Source organism: Ahaetulla prasina, chromosome 4, assembly GCF_028640845.1.
Source record: "Ahaetulla prasina isolate Xishuangbanna chromosome 4, ASM2864084v1, whole genome shotgun sequence".
NCBI classification, from domain to species: Eukaryota; Metazoa; Chordata; class Lepidosauria; order Squamata; family Colubridae; genus Ahaetulla; species Ahaetulla prasina.
The window spans coordinates 78,105,986-78,129,472 of NC_080542.1; the positions used below are offsets into that span (position 1 = coordinate 78,105,986).

The 23,487-nt window shown below is 37.3% G+C and overlaps 1 protein-coding gene across 5 annotated transcripts in view; it reads left to right on the forward strand.

Moving 5' to 3' along the window:
• DCLK3 (doublecortin like kinase 3) overlaps positions 1–23,487 on the forward strand; it is a 150,055-nt gene that overhangs the window by 56,385 nt on the left and 70,183 nt on the right. For 2 of the 5 annotated variants that reach the window (XM_058184228.1, XM_058184229.1), the window contains one exon: positions 15,828–20,210. The exons of the other annotated variants lie outside the window; for them this stretch is intronic. In XM_058184228.1, the coding sequence (XP_058040211.1) occupies positions 15,828–16,024 (197 nt within the window). In that variant the 3' untranslated portion in view covers positions 16,025–20,210. Of the gene's footprint in view, positions 1–15,827; positions 20,211–23,487 lie in introns of those variants that run through there. 5 annotated transcript variants of the gene reach the window in all.

Consider the following 23,487-nt stretch of genomic DNA (forward strand, 5'->3'; position numbering starts at 1 on the left):
TGCTCTCTTCTCTCTTTAGTGGACCGACTGTTTCTTTGATTTTTTTCTTGTTATTCATATGATGGAAGAAACTTTTTTTTATTATCTTTGACTTTTATTGCAAGTCAGTGTTCATTCTGAGCCTTTGCTTTCCTGACTTCATCTTTGCAGATTCTGGCTAGCTGCTGATATTTTGCCTTAGTTATGTGTCCCTCTTTCCATTTTTTGTACTTGTCCTTTTTGTCTTTCAAGTTGTCAGAGAGATCTTTGTGCTATACTCGCTATACTGGTTTCTTCTTCGATTTCTTGTTTTTTTTCTTCAGTGGTATTGTGGTTGTCTAGGCTTTTATGATTATACTTTTCAGAGTTCCCAAGATTCTTGAGTTGTTTTCCCCTTTAGGATTTTCATAATAAAGGAATCTTTCCGAATTTCTCTCTGAGTTTGTTAAAATCAGCTCTTTTAAAATCTCTGGTATCATTATGTTCTATTGCTTGTGTTTGCGTTATGTTGAATTCTAGTATGACATGGTCACTCTCACCCAAGGTTCCTGCAATTTCAACTCCCTTTATGACTTCTTCTCTGTTTGTAAGAATTAAGTCCAATATGGCTGTCCCTATAGTTCCCTCCTCTACCTTTTGGACAACAAAGTTGTCAGCTATTTGATTTCTCACTTGGTGCAGAATTAATTTTCCAGTTGTTATCAGGGTAATTGAAGCCCCCCATTGCTATTGTAGTGTGTTTCCTGCATATATTTGTTAGTTGGTTGGCAAAAAGGACATATATTTTTTGTGCTTGATTGGGTGACCTATAGTATGCACCTATGGCCATGTCATTTTTTTTTCTTTTATATTGATCCATATGTATTCTAGGAGGTTTTCGTCTTTGGTTTCGTGCATTTCTGTAGCAATATAATGATCCTTTACCTACAGTACAAATCCATCTCCTCTTTTATGGGGTCTGGGTTTTTTGAACAGTTTGTATTGTTCTATCAGTATGTTCTAGTCATGGGTTTCATCCCACTAAGTTTCTATTATTCCAACTATATCATAACCACCTTCATGTATTAGTGATTCTAGATCACTCTGTTTGTTCCCCAGACTTTGTGCATTTGTATATAGGCACTTGTGATCTTTATGTCTGATGCTGTGTATGCTTCCAATGTCTCTTATTTGGTGTTTGAGTTTGTCTTCCTTCCCATCTTTCTCTATCTTCCTTCCCATCCCTCTTTAATAATACCCCTTGAATAGCAGAAATAGAAGCAATTACATAAGTAAAATTTATACCCACTTAATGCTAAATCATAACTGGGTTTATCTTTAATTGCTTTAAATTTAAATTTAAATCGATTGCTTATTTGTACCCTATGACTACCATTAAGAGTGGTACCTTATGATTCTTGACAAATGTATCTTTTCTTTTTATGTACACTGAGAGCATATGCAACAAAGACAAATTCTTTGTGTGTCCAATCACACTTGGCCAAAAGAATTCTATTCTGTTCTATTCTAAGTGTGATTTGGGGAATGTTAAAATAACTGGATTCACACAGAAACTGTTAATATAGTTTATAAACCAAAATGATTAAAGTCACATCTCACACTAAATTAAAATCAAACAAAACAAATAGGTTGCTGAAATATGTGTCCATAAATATTTTTTTAAAAATAATTTTTATTAAACAGATTTTTTTTAAAAAAGACAAAAACAAAAAAGAAATATTAACACTTTTTTCTTTCCAACAGTTTCGCATCAGTAATCAATACTTATACATTTTCTCTCTTATCCTAATGTATCTTTTATATATATAATCATATGTATATCATTATAATATATATTATTCTAATTATTTTATTTACATATATACTTAGATATACACTTGTACCCAATTTCCTTTCCACAATTTCTGTTTCTTCCTATTTGTTCTTCTATTTCTACTCCTTGTTTATCCGTTATTTAATCTTTCCTTGCACATTCTCCCTCCTTTTCTCCAACCATTTATACCATCTTTCCCATACTAAATAATATTCTTTCCTCTTTTTCTTGTATCTCCTTCGTAAGCTTATCCATTTCTGCACATTCCATGATTTTTCTAATTACATTGTCTTCAGATGGTATATTGTTATTTTTTTCAGTTCTGTGCGTAGACTATTCATGCTGCTGTAACTATGTGGATCATTAAATACCATATTTCTTTTTCATACGACCCTGGAATTATTCCCAGTAAAAATGTTTCTGGTCTCATTTCTATATGTTGATTTATAATTTCTTCTATTTCTAATTTAATTTTTTGCCAATATTGTTTCACTTTATGACAGGACCACCACATATGATAATACATATTTTCTTTCTAGGGTACAGACATTGCTAATTTATAATTTATATTACATAATTTCTCTCACTTTTCTAATTCAATATTATAGCTGAAATTTTTTGCCCAAATTATCATGGTTTTTTTTTTGCTACCACTTCTTCCAATGTGCATCTTAATAAATAATTGTAATTTTTTTAATCAATTTGTCTTCTGTACTTGAAGAATTTTATCTAATTCATATACTTCCTTTTGGAGTCCAAATTGTATCAAATCTGTCTTCTATCTGGATTTTATTTGCATATAAGGCCACCAATCAATGTCTGTACCCTGTTCTTTTAATTCCTGTCTTGTTTTTAGTTCCCCTTGATTATTTAACAAATCTTTGTGATGAGGCGTGGCCAGTGTTGCAACGGAACAGACACGAACCCCAAGACCTCCGGGATGAGTGCCGAAAATCCCCTCGATATGGGGTCCAGTCTGGACCATAGCTGCCCTGCAGGGGCAGTGAAGAATGAGGCTGCCGCTGGAGTGGACAGGGAAGTTGCAAATTCCCTGTAGCTCCGTTTTTTCCCCCTCGACCAAGCAAGGAGGACCGCAGCCATCACTAGCTGCCTGAAGTTGGGACAGCCACAAGAACGGGCAGGAGGATAAAGCATAAGTACTGAACAAGATGTTGAAGCCGGGTGAGTTAATACCAGCTCATGAAGAGGCACTAGGAGCAATTTTGCCAACAAGCATTTAAAGAAAAATTGAGAAATAGCGGCTACTTTAAACAGGAAATGAAAATGGAGGGAAATAATTAATGATATCTAAAACCTGACAAAAGTTGGCTTAGAACCTAAGTCTAGAGCCCTAACTGAAATGAGAAAACAGAAAAATATGACTGTTAATTAAAATTGACTTTGGAGAATTTTGAAGGCTTTTTTCGATTATTTAAAGATTATAAGCAAGAAGAAAAAGAGAGGAATTAACTAAGATTTTAAAAATGGGTTTTAATTGAGCATCTCCCAGTTCCTCTATTCTTTATAAATTTGGATTTAAAGGATTATAATGAAACTATTTAAACATGACTGAAAAGAGACAACAAATTGAAATAAAGTGAAAAAAGTTGTGGTTCGAAAATGGATACTTTATTAATTGTGGATTGTAACTGTAGACTAAAGCTGACACTTAAAGGCAGAAGGAGGGAAATGTCTTTGTGATTTCAGGACAACTTCAAAGGAGGATTTCAGCAACTAAATGGATGATCTTTAAGACTCATAACATCAAAGAATAAAACAGAAAACAACACTAAAGACTGACAACTAAAGGCAGAGGAAGAAATATAGGAGGGAAATATCTTTGTGATTTCAGGACGATTTCAAAGGAGGATTTTGTAACCAGATGATTGACCTTTAAGATGCATAACATCAAAGAATAAAGTTGAAAACAATGGATAATAAGAAGTATACAACTGTCACTTAAGCAAGAAATATGATTACAGAACTGGAATATTAAAAAAATGAGCTGCATGCAGCAATGATAGAGAAGAATATAAAAAGCATGATATAATAATAATGTAAAACTAAAATTTATGTTAAAGATTAGAGGATTATAAAAATGTTGAGAAGAGGAGGAATGAGGTAACAAGGAATCTAATAAATTAAGAAAATATGCAGTTTTTAAGCATATGTAGTGAAATTGAAATAATTTGAGATAAAACTTCCAATAGAATATTTGAATATAACCATGGAATTATGTGAAATGGGATATGTTTGCTCCTTTTCATTTTGTTCTTTTTATCTTGTTTATTATTTTAATTTTTTTCTTATTTGGAATGATTTTATGAAATAATAAATGATGGGAGACCTTTTTGAAATTAAGGTGAGATTTAATGTAGGAGAGATTTTTATAGAGATTACCTTGTTTTTATTTATTTTTTGTTACTGGTCTGTCTTTGATAACATTAGGGATAAGTATGGCTGTATTTTGTTTAATGAAGAAGGGAGGAGCAAGAAAGGGGACAAAAATATGGAACTAGATTTGATTCAATACCATTCAGGATAAAGGGGTAGAACAGATGTTTTGATTGAAATGTGCAAATAATAAAATGTTAAGGGGAAGGAAAAAATATTGGATAAACAATACAATGAGGGGGTAAAATTTGAAAAGTGTTTAATTATGTACCTGACTGATATCTTGTTCAAAAGATTTGTATGTGGGTTTTTTTTAAAAAAATAAAAATAAAAACTTTTTTCAAAAAAACCAAAGAAACAAAACTTTGTATCTTTTCATTTTACCAATGTCTAATGCGTTTGAGTAAATTTGTGCCTCCATTGTAGATAACCATTGCGGAATTTTATCATAGTGGTTCTTTTTTATCCCTTGCCATGTCTGTAACAGTGCTTCTCTAATTAAATGCCTCTGAAAATATCTATGTTGTCTACTTTTTCCCTCCCACAGAAATGCATGCCACCCTCTTTGTAAATCGTACCCCTCTAATGCTAGAATTCTTTTATTTTTTAATTCTATCCAACCCTTGATCCCTATCAATGATATTGCTTTATAATAGGTTTCCCAGTCTGGGAGTCTGAATCCTCCTCTTTCTCTGCTATCTTGTAAAGATTTTATTTTAATCCTTGGTTTCTTCCCCTGCCAAATATAATTCACTATAAGTTTATTGAAGTCTTTTTAAAAAAATTCCCTAATTTTATGGGTATTACTTGGAATAAAAATAATATTCTTGGTAACACTTTCATTTTGATTGATGCTATTTTCCCAAGCTGTAATTTGCTCCAAATTTCTAAGTCTGTCTTTATCTGTTGTGTTAATTTATTATAATTGTCTTTTCTGATTGATGAACCTTTATTTGTTAGCCAAATTCCTAGATATTTTAATTTTTTTGTCATTTGTTTACCTATTTTGTTTTCTAATTCCTTCTCCTGTTGTTTTGTAAAATTTTTCGCTAGTGCCTTTGTTTTTAGCCTGTTTATTTTGAATCTTGCTACCTTCCCATATTCTTCTATTTGTGATAGTAGTTTGGGTCCTGTCGATATCGGTTGCTCCAAGATGAAGACCAAGTCATCAGCAAAGGCTTTGTCGGATATGCCTCTGTTCAGAACCCAAGAAAGAAAACTCCCAACTCCATATGTTTAGAGCAAGGTACTTTTACTGAGTCGAACTGAATGCAAACAAATAAAAGTAAGATCTGAGAGTAGGTGTGGCTTACAGATGCATTTCCCCTCATTCATCCCTCCTCCCTTCAAAGGTCAAACAGGTCTAGTCCAATGCCTTTCTATTCATGGGCCACGTGGTGTTTTTCTTCCAATATTATTCTTCTGTCTGGTATGCAAAGTTTGTCGATGCCAGCGCGCGTCTGACTGTTTGAATTCCTTCTCCCTCCTCTTTTCAAATGACAGCAGAAGCGCTCTTAAAGAGCCACAGCCCCATTAATCATGCATGACAACAAAGTAGCTATAAAACATTGAAGTAGGCAATAAACACTTAACGAAGTAATAAAACAGTTAAACACCCTACTAAGTAACTCAACACTGAAAGTAATAAGCGGAGGCTGACAGGCTTGAAGTTTGTATTCTTTTTTTTTTACTTTCAGTCCTTTTATTTCATTATCGCTTCTAATTTTATTTAACAGTATCTCTAATGTTAGAATGACATCCCTGCCTCACTCCTTTTGTTATTGTAAATTGTTCAGTCATATCTCCATTTATTGCTACCTTTGCTGTTTGGGTTGAGTATATCTTCTTTATCATATTTACAAATTTATCACAAAATTTCATAGTTTCTAATTATAAAATAAGAAATCTCCAATTTAAATTATCGAAGGCCTTTTGTGCATCTAAGAATATTAATGCCATTTGTTTGTCTGGGTTTGCTTTGTGATATTCCAATACATCTATTATTTTCTCATGTTGTTCTTTATTTGTCTTTTTGGCATAAAACCATTCTGGTCAGAATGTATGTATTCATTTATTACTTTCTTTAATCTTTCCACCATTATCAATGTAAATAGTTTATAATCTACATTTAGATTATTTACTAATAATTAATTTTCTACTATCAATAATCATATATATTTCAGTAGTTTCTTCAATAATCCAATGGATTATCCCTGATGAATATACAGTAGAGCCTCTTGATACGGGTGAAGGAGGAGAATGCAAAAGTTGGCTTGAAACTCAACATTAAGAAAACTAAAATCATGACATCCGGACTTCTCAATTCCTGGCAGATAGATGGGGAAGAAATGGAGATAGTGACAGATTTTATTTTCCTGGGCTCCAAGATCACCACAGATGGGGACTGCAGCCAAGAAATTAAAAGACGCGTGCTCCTGGGGAGGAAGGCTATGGCAAATCTAGACAGCGTACTAAAAAGCAGATACATCACCCTGCCAACAAAAATGCATATAGTCAAGGCTGTGGTTTTCCCAGTTGCAATGTATGGCTGTGAAGGCTGGACCATAAGAAAGACTGAGTGCCAAAGAATCGAGGCCTTTGAACTCTGGTGCTGGGAAAGATTCCTGCAAGTCCCTTGGACTGCAAGGTGAACAAACAAGTCAGTCCTAGAGGAGATCAACCCTAACTGCTCTTTGGAAGGCCAGATCCTGAAGATGAAACTGAAATATTTTGGCCACCTAATGAGAAAGAAGGACTCACTGGAAAAGAGCCTAATGCTGGGAAAGATTGAGGGCAAAAGAAGACACGGACGACAGAGAACAAGGTGGCTGGATGGAGTCACTGAAGCAGTAGGCAAGAGTTTAAATGGACTCCAGAGGATGGTAGAGGACAGGAAGTCCTGGAGGAACATTATCCATGGGGTCGCGATGGTTGGACACGACTTCGCAACTAACAACAACTACTTAATCTTCCAAAATTCTATAAACTTTATGTCACTTTATGTTTGTTGTATTCCACAAAGTGAAAGTCTCTTTAGCTTTACTTTCATGTAATCTTCTCTCAATCTTGCATCATTCTCAGTCTAGTCACCTCCAGTCTTTCTTCTGTTTCAATTCTTTCTACTAATAGGTTTTCTTTTTTTTAAACAAAAAAAATATTTTTTTAGACATACATACATAAAAACATCTTCAATACAAATACAACAGTGTGTCGGTTGGTTACAAATCTTTTGTGCATTTTCATCATATTCATAACTTATAATTTATCTAATCTCACATTTTACCAATCTAATACGTGTCCAATTGTTTGATCCATTAGTCATTTATTTAACTAAATATTTCTTCCCGCACTTCATAATGAATGTTCTAAATTTTATTGTATTATTATAGCTTATATTGTATCATTCATTTCATCCTAAATCAAACCAATAATGATACATTATATTTTGTGTATTTCAAAATATGATTCTTGTATTATAGAAACCTCTATCAAACTTCATTACCATATTTTTTTCTAACCATTGGTAAAATAAGCCCCATATCTTATAATACTGTTTATCTTCCTGTTCTCTAATTTCAGATGTGAATTTACTCATTTCAGCACATTCCATTATTTTCTTAATAACTTCCTCTTGCTTTGGTATTTTCTCATTTTTCCAGTTTTTAGAAACACAATTCTAGCCCTCTTACTACATTCACAATCAAGTATCACAATTCTTTATTATATGTTTCAGGTATGATCCCCAGTAAAAAAAATCTCTGGTTTAAAATCTTATGTGTTTTTTTATCATTTTCTCCAACCACGTGTGGATTTTAGTCCAGTATCTTTTAGCTTCTATGCAAGTCCACCACATATGGTAATATGAGCTGTTGACATTTCCAACATTTTTTGGATTTATTCTTGAACATTCTGGCTATTCTCGTCAGGGGTAGATGCCACCTGTAAAACATCTTATATAAATTCTCTTTATACACAGTTGACATTGTAATTTTATAATATTGCGACCACAATTTTTGCTATTTCTCTAAGTCAATCCCATGTCCAAAATTTTCCCCCCAAGCAATCATTGTTTCTTTAACTTCTTGTTCTTCCAGTTTAACCTCTAATAAACATCCGTATAATTTTTTAATTACATTTTCATCAGTGCCTGTTAAAATTTTATCTAGGTTAGTCACATTGTTTTAAAAACCTTCCATCTTGAAATCTTTATCGTATCTAGAATGTATTTGCAAATAAGAAAACCAATTCATTTTTATACCTTGTACTTCTAATTCTTGCATAGATTTAAGTTCACCCTTTTCATTCAATAGTTCGCTATATCTAACAATTTGTTCCTTTCTAAATGTTATTGAATATGAGACTGCTTCAATAGTTGATAACCAGACTGGAATTTTTAAATAATGTTGTTTCTTAATCTTCTCCCAATTTAATAACGAGGTTTCTCGTATAAAATGTCTTCTGAAGTACCCTTGTGTTTTTGCTTCCTTGTACCATAAGAAAGCATGCCATCCCAACAACAAATCATGTCCTTCTAAGGTCAATATTCTAGTATTTCTGAGCATTATCCATTCCTTGATCCACAACAAATTTGTTGCTTGATAGTATAGTTCCCAATTAGGCAGAACAAAACCACCTCGTATTCTGGCATCTTGCAACAATTTTAATTTTATCCTCGGGTTTTTGCCCTGCCAAATATATTTCAACAATTTTATTCAGTTCTTCAAAATATCCTTTCCCCAACCTAATTGGAATTGTCTGGAACAAATATAAAATTCTAGGCAATATATTCGTCTTAATCGTTGATATTCTCCCTATCAATGATAGCTGCAAATTCTCCCACTTTGCCAAGTCTGTCACTATCTGTTGTTTGAGTTTACTATAATTATTTTCTTTAAGTGTACTGCATCTTGCTGTCAAATATATTTCCAAATATTTATCCTTATTTGTAACCTGCATCTTTGATCTTTCCGCCAGATCTTCTTTTTGTTTTATTAACCTATTTTTTGTTAAGATCTTTGTTTTGTCTTTGTTTATTTTCAATCCTGCAACTTTTTCATATTCTCCTATATTGTCTATCAATATAGTTATTGATTCTAATGGATCTTCAAGAATATAAACCAGGTCATCCATGAATGCTTGCAATTTGTATTCTTCCTTTTGAATTTTTATGCCTTTTATATCTTTTTCTTCTCTAATATTTCTGTTTAACACTTCTAATGTTAATACAAACAACAGGGGTGACAGTGGACAACCTTGACTTGTCCCTTTTTTATTTCAATAGATTCTGTCAGTTCTCCATTTATCATTACTTTTCCTGCTTGTTTATAATATATGGCTTCTGTGGCCTGTATAAACTTTCTACCAAAGCTCATCTGTTCCAATTGTAGTAGCATAAATCGCCAATTCACATTATCAAAAGCTTTCTGTGCATTAAGAAATATCAAAGCCATTTGCTTTTCGGGATGTGTCTCATAGCATTCCAAGGTATCCAGAATTATCCTCATATTGTCTTTAATCTGTCTTTTTGGCAGAAACCCATATTGATCAGAATGTATAAAATTATTTAAATACCTTTTGAGTCTTTCTGCCAATATTGAAGCAAAAAATTTGTAGTCTGAGTTTAACAAAGATATAGGCCTATCGTTCTTAATTTGCTGTGAGTCAGTGTCCTGTGGAATAAGTGTAATATAAGCTTCTGACCAAGACGTGGTTAATTTCATCTTTGACATAACTTCATTCATAACTTCTAACAATGGGAGACTCAACAATTCCTGTAGTGTCTTATAATATTCCGTTGGTAATCCATCTGGGCCTGGTGCCTTCCTGTTCTTTTGTTTTTTTAGTGCTTCAGTTATTCCATCATTGTTATGTTTCCTTCTAACATCATTTCAGTATCCTTAGGAATCTGAGTTAAATTCGCTTTCTGCAAGTATCGTTTGATACTTTCCTCCTCTATATTTTCTTGCTCATACAGTTTTCTATAATAATCTTGTATAATTTTTTTCTTCTCTTCATTCCCATATCTGATTTGTCCTTGATTATCCACAAGCCGTGTTATTTTTCTTGATTCTCTCTCTCTTTTTAATTTGTATGCTAACCATCTACCTGGTTTATTGGTGTCTTCAAAATATTTGTTTCACACTTCTAATTTTTTGCGCTAAATCCTCTTTTTCTATTAATCCTATTTTATGTTTAATTAATTCCATTTTTGTTTTAATGTCCTTTTTTTGTGGCGATTTCTGTAATTCTTTTTCAAGTTTCTTATGATCATCCTCCAGTGTTTTATAAACTTGTCTTTTCTTAATATTTCTTTTTCTTGTATAATCTATTATCAGACCTCTAGCATAGGCCTTCATTGTATCCCAAAGATTTTGTATTGATATGTCCTCTTTTCTGTTTTCTTTAAAAAAGAAAGCCAATTCTTTTTGCGTTTTCTGTACAAATGCCTTGTCTTTTAATACTGTGTTGTTTAAAGTCCATCTAGATCTTCTCCTTTGTCCTTTCCATTTCATCATCATAGGATTATGGTCTGCCCAGGTACTGGTTGCTATTTCAATTTCTTCTTCTTCTATATTAGAAGTTGTTATATTATAAGTCAATTCCATTGTCATCCACATCATGTCTATTCTAGACCATGATAAATGTCTGTTGAATAAAAAGTATATTGTCTATTTTCTATGTTCCTTTCTCTCCATACATCTTTTAAGTTTATTTCCTCTATCATTTTAAAAAAGGATTTTGGAAGAGTCTTTCTACTTTGTTTTGTTGTCTTCTGTGTATTATAGTCTAATTTCTCATCCACAATACCATTAAAGTCTCCCATCATGCAGAAATTGTCATAGTCCAAGTCAATTATTTTCATGTGTAGTTTTCTTCTTGATTGTCGTTTGGAGCGTATATTGCTATTAAGAGTATTTTCCTATTGTTATCTGTTATTTTCACCATCAAAATTCTTCCATCTTAATCTGTATAAACTTGCTCCGCTGAAATTGTATCTCCTATATAAAACTACTCCTCTTTTCTTGCCTTGTGGCAATGAGGTAAATGTTTTCCCCAATTTAGGCTGAACCAATAATTATTCATATTGCTTTTAAAAATGTACTTCTTGTAAGCAGATTATATCAAATTTTAATTTCTCTAATTTATGGAATATTTTTCTTTTTTTAGTGACCTCTAAAGAGAACATGGAAGAGACCTTTTTTCTCTTCCATGTTCATACTTTATAAGAAGGGTTTATTGCTCTAGTCGATCTTGGTTCACGTCGTTCTCTACCTTCTGCATTACCTCCCACTGCACCTTCTTCTTTTTCAATCATTGCTAATAATTCTTCTTCTTGTAATTCAATCAGTGTATCTTCTCTTCTTATCTCCACTTCTGTTCTGTTTCCCTCCCCCAATACTCCCAACAAAGAGTCAGTCAAAGGCCTTCTCTTCTACTTTATTTACATAGGTATGTCCTGGCCACGTCTATCCACGGGCCTGCCAAGTCTCTGGAGATAACGAGGAAATTATAGATAAGGCCAGAATTACTCACGAATATATTCTTCCCTCCATTGATACAGTTTGCCCGCGCAAATTCATTGCTTTGTCCAAGACAAAAAACCAGGAAGTCCCGCCTCCTATTTATAGTCTCTGCAGATGTCACTGCATGACCATCATTCCTTGGCTTTGTCCCAACGCTTTCTCTGCTGCGCGCGCCAGTCATGTCTGCGCAGTCTTGCATCACTCCAAAACTGTTCTTGGGGCGTTGCCAAATCAGAAGAAGGCTCGGGAGAATCAGGCCTTGCCGGCCCCTCCTCCTCCCTTTGAGTGGGTACCAGGGAGGGAGAGGGCCCAAGAGAAGCAGGGCTTGCCAGGTCTTCTCCCTCACTTTCTGAATCATCCGAGTCCAGGAGTCCGGGTCCAGGAACCTGGGTCACAACAACTTCTTTCTCTCTGAAGTATTCAGTACAAAATGCTTTGGCTTTATCGATTGAATCTATTCTATACTTTTGTTGTTGCCATGTAAACAGCAGGCCTTCTGGTATCAGCCATCTGTAGTTCACGCCTTTCTGAAGTAGTATTTTGGTTAAAAAATGATATTCTCTTCTCATCTCTCTCACTCATCTCGGTATATGCTTCAGAACCACAATTTCCTTCTCCTTGTATTTCAATGTTTTCTCTCTTGCAATTTGCAGTATTTGCGCTTTAATCGATTTTTGGGTGAATCTTATATGGACTTCTCTTGATAGTTTGTTTCTCATTGTGTATACTCGAAATATCTCATCTATGCCATCCATCATTTTTTCTTTACTAATTTCCAGTGATTCTGCTAAAATTTTTATCATTTTTTCCGTTAAGTTTTCTCCCTTCTCTTTTATATTTTGGAATCTGAGGTAAAATTCTGATCTGTCCATCTCCCATCCCAGTATTCCACTCTTGTCTCATTCAACCTTATCTAATCTACTGTCAATATCTCTGATTTTTTTGTCTCTTTGTTCTTCTTTCTCCTCAATTTTCTGGAATCTATCCTCATATTTTGTCATCACTTGTTGTATGTTCTCCACCTTTTCATCTGTTTTTTCTGTTCTTTGTTCAATATTCTCCACTCTCATTTGTATTTTTTAGATTCCTTTCCAAATCATCTGCAATGTCACTTCTTTTCCTTTTCTCGTTCTTTTTCCTTTTCCTGTTGTAACATCATCCGTATTGGTCATTGTCCCGCAGATGGTGAAGAAGGAGTCGATGTGGCAGAACCAAAAGTTGTTATCTTTCTGCTCATTTTAACGTAGTCTTCAGGTTCTTCTATATCTTAATCCACTTATATGTAGAATAGAAATTCTCCCAAATAACCGTAAAAAGGGGCAAATGAAACAACAAGAGAAAAGGAAAAACGAAAAGGGGGAAAAAATATCTTCAGATTCGTATATGTCTTAATCCAATTAATTTCCAATCAAAAAGAAAGGGGAAAAAGAAAAAAGCCAAAGAGGGAAAGGAGAAAATTCTTCTGTTAATTCTCAAATAGCGTTTACAGCTCTCTTTCCAGGGTCACTGCAATCTTCTCCTTTTCAATTTCAGACTCCTGCCACTGATAGTTCCCAGAAGAGCACCTGAATAAACAGTCTTGCAAAACGTCTTTGATGGACTCCCCTCTATCTTATCTAAAATAGTATCGAGAGTCCTTGAAACATACACAATGTTACTTTCTTAAATCAAAGGAAAAGAAAAAAAGAAACAATATTTCCAGTCCACTAGATAGCGATATTGTTTGCTTTTCCTCCACTTTCCCTCCTTTCCATATCCAATACACAATATACAAAAAGTTAAAAATAAAAAGAGAGAAAGAGAGAAAGACAAAATAGACAAAAAGTAGCACCAGAGAAAAAATGTTCTAAAAAGACACTAAGGGTTTAAAACTAAGAAAATGAAATGGAAATTTTCAGTCCAGTCCAAATTAAAACGTAAAGTCCTCCATAAACATCCACATAGAAGCGTAAATTAAAAAGGCAGGAAGAACTACCTTAGGCTCAGGCTTAATTTCGCCACTTAGTTTCTTCTGTCATCAATTTTAACTTTACTTTAGTCTCAGGGTGTTCTCTCTAATAGTCTGGTTTTTTTAAAAAAAATCTTACTAAGCTGACATGCTTTTTTCACTCTCTGCCGTTTCAGAGCTGTCCCAACTTCAACAGCTTTGATGGCTGCCTCTTCTCCGCCGGAAAAAAGGGCTTCTCCTGGATCAACCAGGGACTTTGGGATGTCCCTGGGATCAACAGGATGTGTCCTTCTCTATCACTGTCTCTATGGGGCAGTGAGGTCCAAAAAGGACCGTCCAGCAGTGAAGATATCTACGGTGATCTTGGAGCTCCAAGATCATCTGTAGTACCGTCACGACATCAGCGTCAGTCTCCAAAAGTGTCCAAAATGTCCAATTTCAAAAACTTTAATTAGGAATTATCAATCCTGTTATTTTCCCGTTCTGTTCCTTCTATGCCTCTTTTAGAACGCCATGTCTCAAATTACCACTCAAGTCTCTAAATCTGTATTTTGTCCCATAAATTTCATAGTGCTATAAAAACTAGCCTTAATAAAACAAATATATTTAGATTATAGTCACCACTTTACTCAATTCTCAGGATAAATCCAAGCCGGAGTTTCCTTTCCTCTTTTCTGTCTGTTCTCTCCTTTTGTGCAGTAGTAATAAATATGATACAATATGTGATCATTTGGTAAATTTTGGGATCGTGTTATGAAGCATATTAATAGATTTATGAGAAAATCTATAAATACTAAATATGTTAATGTAACTGTGGAATTATCTATCTAGAATTTGTCTGTTTATCAGGAATTGTGCTTGTATTGACCATAGTGGGTGACAGAAAGAATTAGGATACATTAAGAAATTGGAAGAGAGGTATGATTCCAGATATCAAGGAATGGTTGTTGGAAACAAATGATTTATCTGTTTTGGGGGAGGCAATATTCTCTTCTAACAAAAGGAAGCAGCAAGTTGTGTTTTTATGGCAGAGATTCAGTGATTATTGTAAGATACCTTGTATTATAAGATTTGTTCATATTATATTAGTGAATTAATGGGTAAACAAAATAAGTATAAACTATAAGAAATATTTTTCTTTTTTTTGTTTGTTTGTATTTTTAGCTTAAATAACTGGAAATAACAAAACATAGAAAAAACTTGTTTAAAACAATGAGAAGAGTAAAAGAGACATTCAGTTCTCCCTGTTAGTGGGAATGCCAGTCAAGTGGATGGTGACCATCTGGGCCAGAACACAGTCAGCCCTGGAGCCAGTAGCACACAGAAGGCAGCAAGCGCGTGGAGCCTGGCATCCATGGGGATCATCTTGCCCCCCCCCGACTGCATTTTGAGCGCTTCCCTGTCACCCGACACCAGTGTTTAGCGCCTCCTGTACATGTGCCCAGGGGGCAGGGCTAAAATGGCAGGGGCTGCCACTTGTTGGCTCCAGGGTAGCTACATGGATCAGATCTAAGGCTGACGTTCCAACCCAGATGGCTGTACCAAGTTGTACAACTGCGCTGCACCTGCACCATCCCCTCCATACCTCACCTGGCCTCACAGCTTGTGAGGCTTTCCTTTCACCAGGACCACCCCTACTCCCGCATGGGAACAGAATGGGTGGGACCTTTAGGACAATCGGGTGACAAGCAGAAGCCATGGTGTTTCTGCTGCCCAGCATGCGATGGGCAATAAGCGATCATAGGGGTTTGGGGTTGTTGTGGGACAGTCAAGCTGTGATTTGTCTATATAATAATTTGGTTGTGCAAAATCTGAAATATTATGGTGCTTAATGCTGGTCTTTTTCAGTGCAAAGCATTGCTTTTTTTCTGATTCTCTGCTGCATGTTTTTTGAATGAAAAGTTTAGCTTCATTAAAAGTGAAAGTCTATTGTAAGCATATTTCATACTACTTTTAATACTCTATTCTAAAATTTTGACAGACAGAGGAAAGATTTTCCGAAGTCTATCTATAAATCTTTGTTGGTGCAGTACAATTGAATGTTTTTGTAATTTTGGTCTTCCAAATTTTGGCCCAATATTAAATTTTTACATTTTATTAAGTTTTTTCCCAATTCTATGAAATTTCAATGTGAAGTCATATTAATTATATTTGTTTTTACTGTTAATAGCTGCAAAAGACCTGATAAACCGACTTCTGGTAGTTGATCCGAAAAAGCGCTATACTGCTCAACAGGTTCTTCAGCATCTATGGATCCACACAGCTGGAAAAAACAACTGTAGAAATCTCCAAAGCCAGATGACCATCAATCTCGAGCACCACTTTAGAAGTCAGTGCAAGTCAGAAGTTACCAAAGAAGACTCATAAGGGATCATACACACCAAGGACAATGTTTTTTCATTCTGTATCCGTACGATCTTATTTCAGAGATCAAATGTTAAGGTTTTAGGCAAATTCATTACTTCTGTTGGAGTTGAAGTCTGCTGAACATATATCACTTTAACTGATTTTATGTGGTATCATACAGTCATTTCATGGTTCTTTGAACATAGCAATTTTTCATTTTTGAAAAAGGATTTCTTTTTAAGTGAACAAAAGAACTCCCACATGTAAGGCAAGATTTTGATTGACTTTGTCATGCATTTTGATGATTAAGACACTTCTCTTTGGTCTCCAAAGAGAAATATGTATTTTTTTCCACAGATACTAAGTTATTTAGTATTAATTTTGTATGTTTCTATCTTACACCTGACTTTAGGAATTAAGAAATACAGTCTTGTTACTGAAATATATTTTGAAAACATTTTGAAAATGTGACTTACCCAAGAACTTGTCAAACTGCTGGGTTAAAATGGGTAAGACTGAATCTATTTTTGAATCATTCACATGTATTAAATATTGTTACATAAAGGCAAAAATCCAGAGAATTATTTTCAGTATACTTAATATCCTGGTAATTGAACCAGCTACCTAGATTTTTAAATTAAAAGACATGAATATGTTTGATTTGTTTATTAAACAAATCTTAGTTTCAAAAGCTTGTTGTGGTATGAGTTGCTTAAAAGAAAAATCCTTTGGGGGCATATTAATTTTTTGAAACCATGTTATTGAAGATATCTGTAATGTATTTGAACTTTAGGAGGGAAATTTGGGCGGGAAAATGCACGTTGCTGATTGGCTGATGCCTCAGCCAAAATACTATTTATTTTTTTGCCTGTTGGCTTTTTTGCTGGGATCACAATAAACTACAGAGCTGTTGTCACTTGTATCGTCTCCTGCCTCGTCATTGCCCAAACTTAACATTGGCGACGAGGATGGGATTTTGAAGGCAGCGAGACTAGGAAAAGAGCTGAAGGAGCGACTTAGTTTAAAACCCAGCCAATAGTAAGAGCGGATACATAGCGATGTCTAGCTATATGCCGCCAGCGCCATTCGACCCAGCCAAGGAGAAATGGGGGTCGTACATGGCTCGTTTCGAGTGTTTCCTCGAAGCTAACGAATTGCAAGGAGTATCGGATAATCGGAAGCGTGCTTACTTCCTGAGCCACTGTGGGCCAAAAGTCTTCGATACCGCCGAATCACTGTCGTAACCAACGCCGGTACAGTCGGTGCCATGGCAAACGCTACAGACGACGCTACGAGCACACTGTGCGCCGGTGCCATCAAAGTTTGTACAATGGTTCGAGTTGAGGCAAAGAGTTCAGTGAGAGGGCGAATCGATAAGCGTCTACATGGCCGGATTAAAGAAAGCCGCAAACCACTGTGAGTATAGGGACTTGGATGACTCTCTATTAGAACAACTCATTTGTGGGGTCAGGGACATCTGACTACAGAGGCGGCTGCTGTCGAAAAGCAACCTAACCCTGGCGATAGCCCTGGATGAGGCCAGGGCACACGAGATGTCCACCAAAGCGGCGGAAACCTTACAAAAGCCGAACACGCCGAATGCCACGGCGAAAGCAACGCCAGTCCACAGCGAAGAAATCCAGGCCAAATCGGACGGTGAGGAAGAGGAAGAGGTTTTCCACACCGGGAGGCCGGAGAGAGGTGACCAGGACGAGTGCATGAATTGCGGAGGCCAACACCAACGACAGAATTGCAGGTTCAAAGACGCGATTTGTCGGCGGTGTGAAAAGAAAGGACACATAGCTCAGGCCTGTCGAGCCTCCCAACCTTCCCGCCAAAGATTCAAACCGGCCAATCAATAGGGTGCCGGTTCAGCGAAGCGGCCAGGGATTGGCCAATTCAAAAAAGGCGCGAAGTTGAATCAGACCACTGTGAGAGTGGGCCACGCATCGACACAGCTAGAAAAGAAAATATTCACCAAGACATACATCGAAGGAGTGCAGTGTAAAATGGAGGTGGATACCGGCTCATCAATCACGATTATGTCTTGGGACACAATCGCAAAGGACCTGCCAGACGTCGCGAAACGCCAACTGCAACCCCAAAAGCTGAGAGTGCAAGACTACCAGGGGAACCGAATCCCTGTTCGAGGGGTCACATCCGTCAGAGTGAAATATGGACAATTCAAGAAAACCCTGCCGATCACCATCGTAGATGGAAACCTGCCCAGTTTGCTAGGTCTGGACTGGTTCAGAGCCTTGGGCATAGAAGTAACCGGGATTCACAGAAATGGAGTCAACCTGAAGGACGAGTTATTGAGAGAATTCGAGGACGTTTTCCAAGACTGCCTGGGCAAGTACGTGGGGACCCCCATCTCATTCAATTTGGACCCTCAGGTGGCCTAGATCTTTGGACCCTAGATTAAAGGCTAGGAGGGTCCCATTCGCCCTCAAACCCAAGATTGACAGGGAACTAGACAAATTAGTAAATCAGGGAATACTAGTCCCCGTCGACCATGCAAAATTGGAGACACCAATAGTGACCCAGTCCGGATTTGTGCTGACTATAAGGCAACGCTTAACAAAGCATTGCAAAAGAGTGCTTACCCCATTCCCGTAGTGCAACATTTGTTGCACTCGTTAGGGCAGGGACAGGTCTTCGCCAAACTCGATCTGGCTCAAGCCTACCAACAAATACCGGTAGACAATGAAACGGCGGAAGCGCAGACGATTGTCACACATCGGGGCGCGTTTAAATGTACTCGACTTCAGTTCGGAGTTAGTGTAGCCCCCGGGTTATTCCAAAACCTAATGGAGCGACTCCTGCAAGGTCTACCAGGAGTAGTCCCATATTTCGACGATGTACTGATATCGGCAGAAAACTTGGAAGAATTAGGGGTCAAATTGCGGAAGGTTTTGGGCATTTTCAGGTCTGCGGGGCTTAAGGTTAAACTCAACAAATGCCAGATAGGAGTTGAATCTGTAGAATTCTTGGGTTACCGGATAGATAAGGAAGGCATCCACCCAACGGAGAGCAAAGTGTGAGCCATTAGAAAGGCCCCAACCCCAAAAAACAAAACAGAATTGCAAGCATTTTTGGGGCTTGTAAATTTCTATGCAGTATTTTTAAAAAATAAGGTAACGGTAGCCGAACCGCTACATAAACTGTTAGCGAAGAAAGCTGTTTGGACTTGGGGCAGGGTTGAAGCTAAGGCATTTGAAGGAGTTAAGAATCTCTTGTCCAGCGATAGCCTTCTTATTCAGTACAATGGGACATTGCCACTAGTACTTGTTTGTGATGCATCACCCTATGGAGTAGGGGCTGTCCTCAGCCACAGATTACCGAACGGGTCAGAAGCCCCTAACGCATATTTTTCCCACACGATGTCCGCAGTGGAAAGGAACTATAGCCAACTAGACTGGGAAGCCCTGGCTATAGTTTCTGGGGTTAAAAAATTCCACGAATACCTGTTTGGGCGGCAATTCAAAATAGTCACAGACCACAGACCATTATTGGGACTATTGGCGGGGGACCATCCAACACCGGTTGCATTATCACCCAGGCTGACCCGTTGGAATATTTTCCTGGCAGCATATTCATACAAACTGTCTCACCGACTGGGCAAGGATTTAGGACATGCGGACGCTTTAAGTAGATGCCCGTTGCCAGAGACAATTGAAGACCTGACACCAGGGATGCCCGTCTTGTTAATTGACTCTTTGGACTCTGGCCCAGTCACATCTATGGAAGTGACTAGGGCATCTTACAAAGACATTGTCATAAGAACTGTGATCGGTTGGGTGCAGAGGGGATGGCCCACTGCACCGGGGGATCGTTTCAAAGAATTTACAAAAAAGCATTCGGAACTGTCGGTACAAGGGGGTTGTCTGTTATGGGGGGATAGAGTGGTTATTCCGGAGAAATTACGAGGGCATGTGTTGGAACTATTGCATGTGGGCCACCCGGGGATTGTAAGGATGAAAAGCCTAGCGAGAAGTTACGTGTGGTGGCCACAAATGGATAAAGACATTAGCGACTGGGTAGGGAAATGCCAAGCATGTCAAGAATCAAGGCCACTACCCCCAACAGCCCCCATAAGGGAGAAACCCCAGGGTCCTTGGTCCAGGATCCATATAGATTTTGCCGGGCCGCTCCATGGGCAGACCTTCTTAATTGTGGTAGATGCCTATCGAATTGGTTAGAAATTTTACTTATGAAAACCACGACAGCGGAAGCTGTAATCACAGTATTGAGACATCTATTTGTGACACACGGGTTGCCCGACACTCTAGTATCCGATAATGGCCCACAATTTACGGCCACCCAGTTTGAGGGGTACTTGGCAGAAGAGGGCATCCGACATGTCCTCTCGGCGCCTTTCCACCTGGCGACAAACGGACTTGCAAAACGTTTCATACGCAGTGCCAAGGAAGCGCTATCTAGAATTAGCCCAGGAGATTGGCAATCCAAAATTTATACCTTCCTGGCAGTCCAACATAGGACTCCCTGTGTGACCACCGGCCGCAGCCCATCGGAGTTATTAATGGGTAGAAGACTTCGGTGCCCCCTAGATCGGTTAAACCCAACATACTCCCCTGATGGGTTCCAAGGCACAAAGGAAAAAACCAGAACAATGACAACAGGTGACCCAGTATGGGCACATAACTATAGTGAGGGCCCAGCGTGGCTAAAGGGAACAATTGCAGGAGTGACGGGCCCAAAGTCATACATAGTGGACATGGGGGATGGCCGAGTGTGGATGGCCAAGTGTGGAGACGCCACATCAATTACGAAAAAGAATACAAAACAATCCAGAAACCAAACAGCCAGACCCTGACTACCCAATATTTGAACCAACAGCTAACTCAACCCCGAGGCAATCGGAGGACTTAGCTGAGTCTGAAGAAGTCCAGCGACGCCAACCGGCTCCTCCGGAGGAGAGCAGTGACGACTCTGCCAATAATCCAGGGCCGGATGGCCCAGAGGAGGAGCTGGGAGGAACAAACAGTCCCTCCGACCAGCTCGACTCACTCCCAGGGAATGAATTGCACAGGTCAGAAAGAGTTAGGAGACTCCCTGTCTACCTGCGTGACTACATGGAAAAATAACATGCAAAAAACTATGTAAATATGGTACAATGTGTTCTGGGAGGGGAGGAGTGTAATGTATTTGAACTTTAAGAGGAAAATTTGGGCGGGAAAATGCACGTTGCTGATTGGCTGATGCCTCAGCCAAAATACTATTTAAAGAGGGGTTTTTGCCTGTTGGCTTTTTTGCTGGGATCACAATAAACTACAGAGCTGTTGTCACTTGTATCGTCTCCTGCCTCGTCATTGCCCAAACTTAACAATATCCTTGATATTTTATATTGTTAATATTTAAAATATTATTATTAATATTTAATATATCAAGGATGGAAGTGATTTCTTGTACAAACTAAATATAATCCATGCCAGGGCTTTGTTTTAATTGTGCATAGATAGATACTATACTTAGAGATTATGTGAAAAACTATTTACTTTTCTTTATTCAAAGAGAAAGAAAGAAGGATGAGATTAAGTAAAGAAAATGGCCCTCTTAATTAAGCTGATATATGTATTCTGGATTTATCTATGTCTATGTACATGTTTTGGTTATTTCTAATATTACATGAACAGATTTTTTTGATAATTGTGATTTTTTTTTCTTTAGGACCTTCATGTTTAAATGGGTACTGTGAATTATGCATCAGATAAAATTACTGCTTTGATAAAACTTGTAAAAAAATATGGGCCTTAAATGAGAACTCTCTGAGGTTGCAATCTAGAATAGTAAACTGCTCTGGCTAGATTATGATCTCAAAGATGAATTGGCAATATGAATCCTGAGATATGTACATGTCTTTTTAAAGTAATGTAGAGTTGACCATTGTTCCTAATTTAATTGTCACTGCCGTGTGTTCCTTATAGCGATCCAACTTCTGTGTCTGATTCTTGATACAGATCTGAATATGGCTTACTGCCAACATTGTGATAAACGAGAGATTTTTTAAAATAAATTTCTAATCCTTATTGAATTTTGTGTATGAGTCCCTTTGTTCCCAAAATGCAAACACCAGTTCCAGCAGAAATAGTACCATATTTTTCGGACTATAAGATGCATTGGAGTATAAGATGCACCAAGATTTTGAAGAGGTAAACAAGAAAAAAAAAGGTTTTGCCCTCCCCCGCCCCCAGGAGCACCCTGCAGGCCTCCCAAACCCTCTGTGCATCCCATTTTTCACAAAAATGGGATGTGCAGAGGGTTTGGGAGGCCTGCAGAGTGCTCCGGGGGGCTGGAGAGGGCAAAAATGTGACACATGGGGGTTTGGTAGGCCAAAACCTGGCCTGTTTTTCATGAAAATGGGCCCTTTTTTTGCAAAAATGGGGCCTGCAGAGGGTTTGGGAGGCGAGCAGAGTGCTCCTGGGGGCTGGGGAGGGCAAAACACCCCCATTTTTGGCTTCCCCAAACCCCAACATGTCACGTTTTTGCCCTTCCCAGTCCCTAGGAGCACTCTGTGGGCCTCCCAATCCCTCTGCAGGTCCCATTTTTGTGAAAAATGGGTGTTTTTGGTGAAAACGGAATGTGCGGGGAAGGGTTTTGGGAGGCCAAAAATGGCTGTATTTGGTGTATAAGATACACCAACATTTCCATCCTCTTTTGGGGGGGGAGTGTGTCTTTTATTAGTATTAAAAAGTTTTACCACAGTTTTAACAATTAATTACCCTCCTCCTCCCTCCACCTCCCCCCCTCCCCCCTTCACCCAACCCTCCTCCCCCCCCCCTCGGCTTCCCAGAGCAAATACAGGGTATAGTATTTACCATTCATAAGCTAAAATACGCTAATTATTCATAAACTCCCATCCCTCCCCTAGAACCATAACTCCCTTATTTCATATAACAAAAAAGGTTTTTTAAAAAAGGAAATACTGTATACAAATACAATTATTACTTTCTAGTCATTCATATGCTATTTGATACTTTTTAGTCTGATATTTGTTTTGAATATATTCTATCCATCTTTTCCATTCCACTATATATCTTTCTTGTGAATAGTCTTGCTGAAATTTTTGCCATTTCTGCTAAATTCGTTACTTTTAGTGTCCATTCTTCAATAGTAGGCAGTTGTTCCTTCTTCCAGTATTGTGCCACCAGTAGTCTGGCTGCTGATATTAAGTTTAAAATTAATTTAGTCTCTATTGATGTACAGTCCGTAGTTATACCCAATAAAAACAATTATGGGGTAAATTTTATCTTCTTCAAAATATTTTGCATAATCCACCAAATTTTAATCCAAAATGCTTTGATTTTTTTACAAGTCCATCATATATGATGATAGTAAATAGCATCATCACAATCACATCTCCAACATTTAGCTTGCAAATTCGGATACATACATGCCAATTTTTTTGGATCTAGATGCCATCTATAAAACATTTTATAAAAATTTTCTCTCAAGTTTTGGGC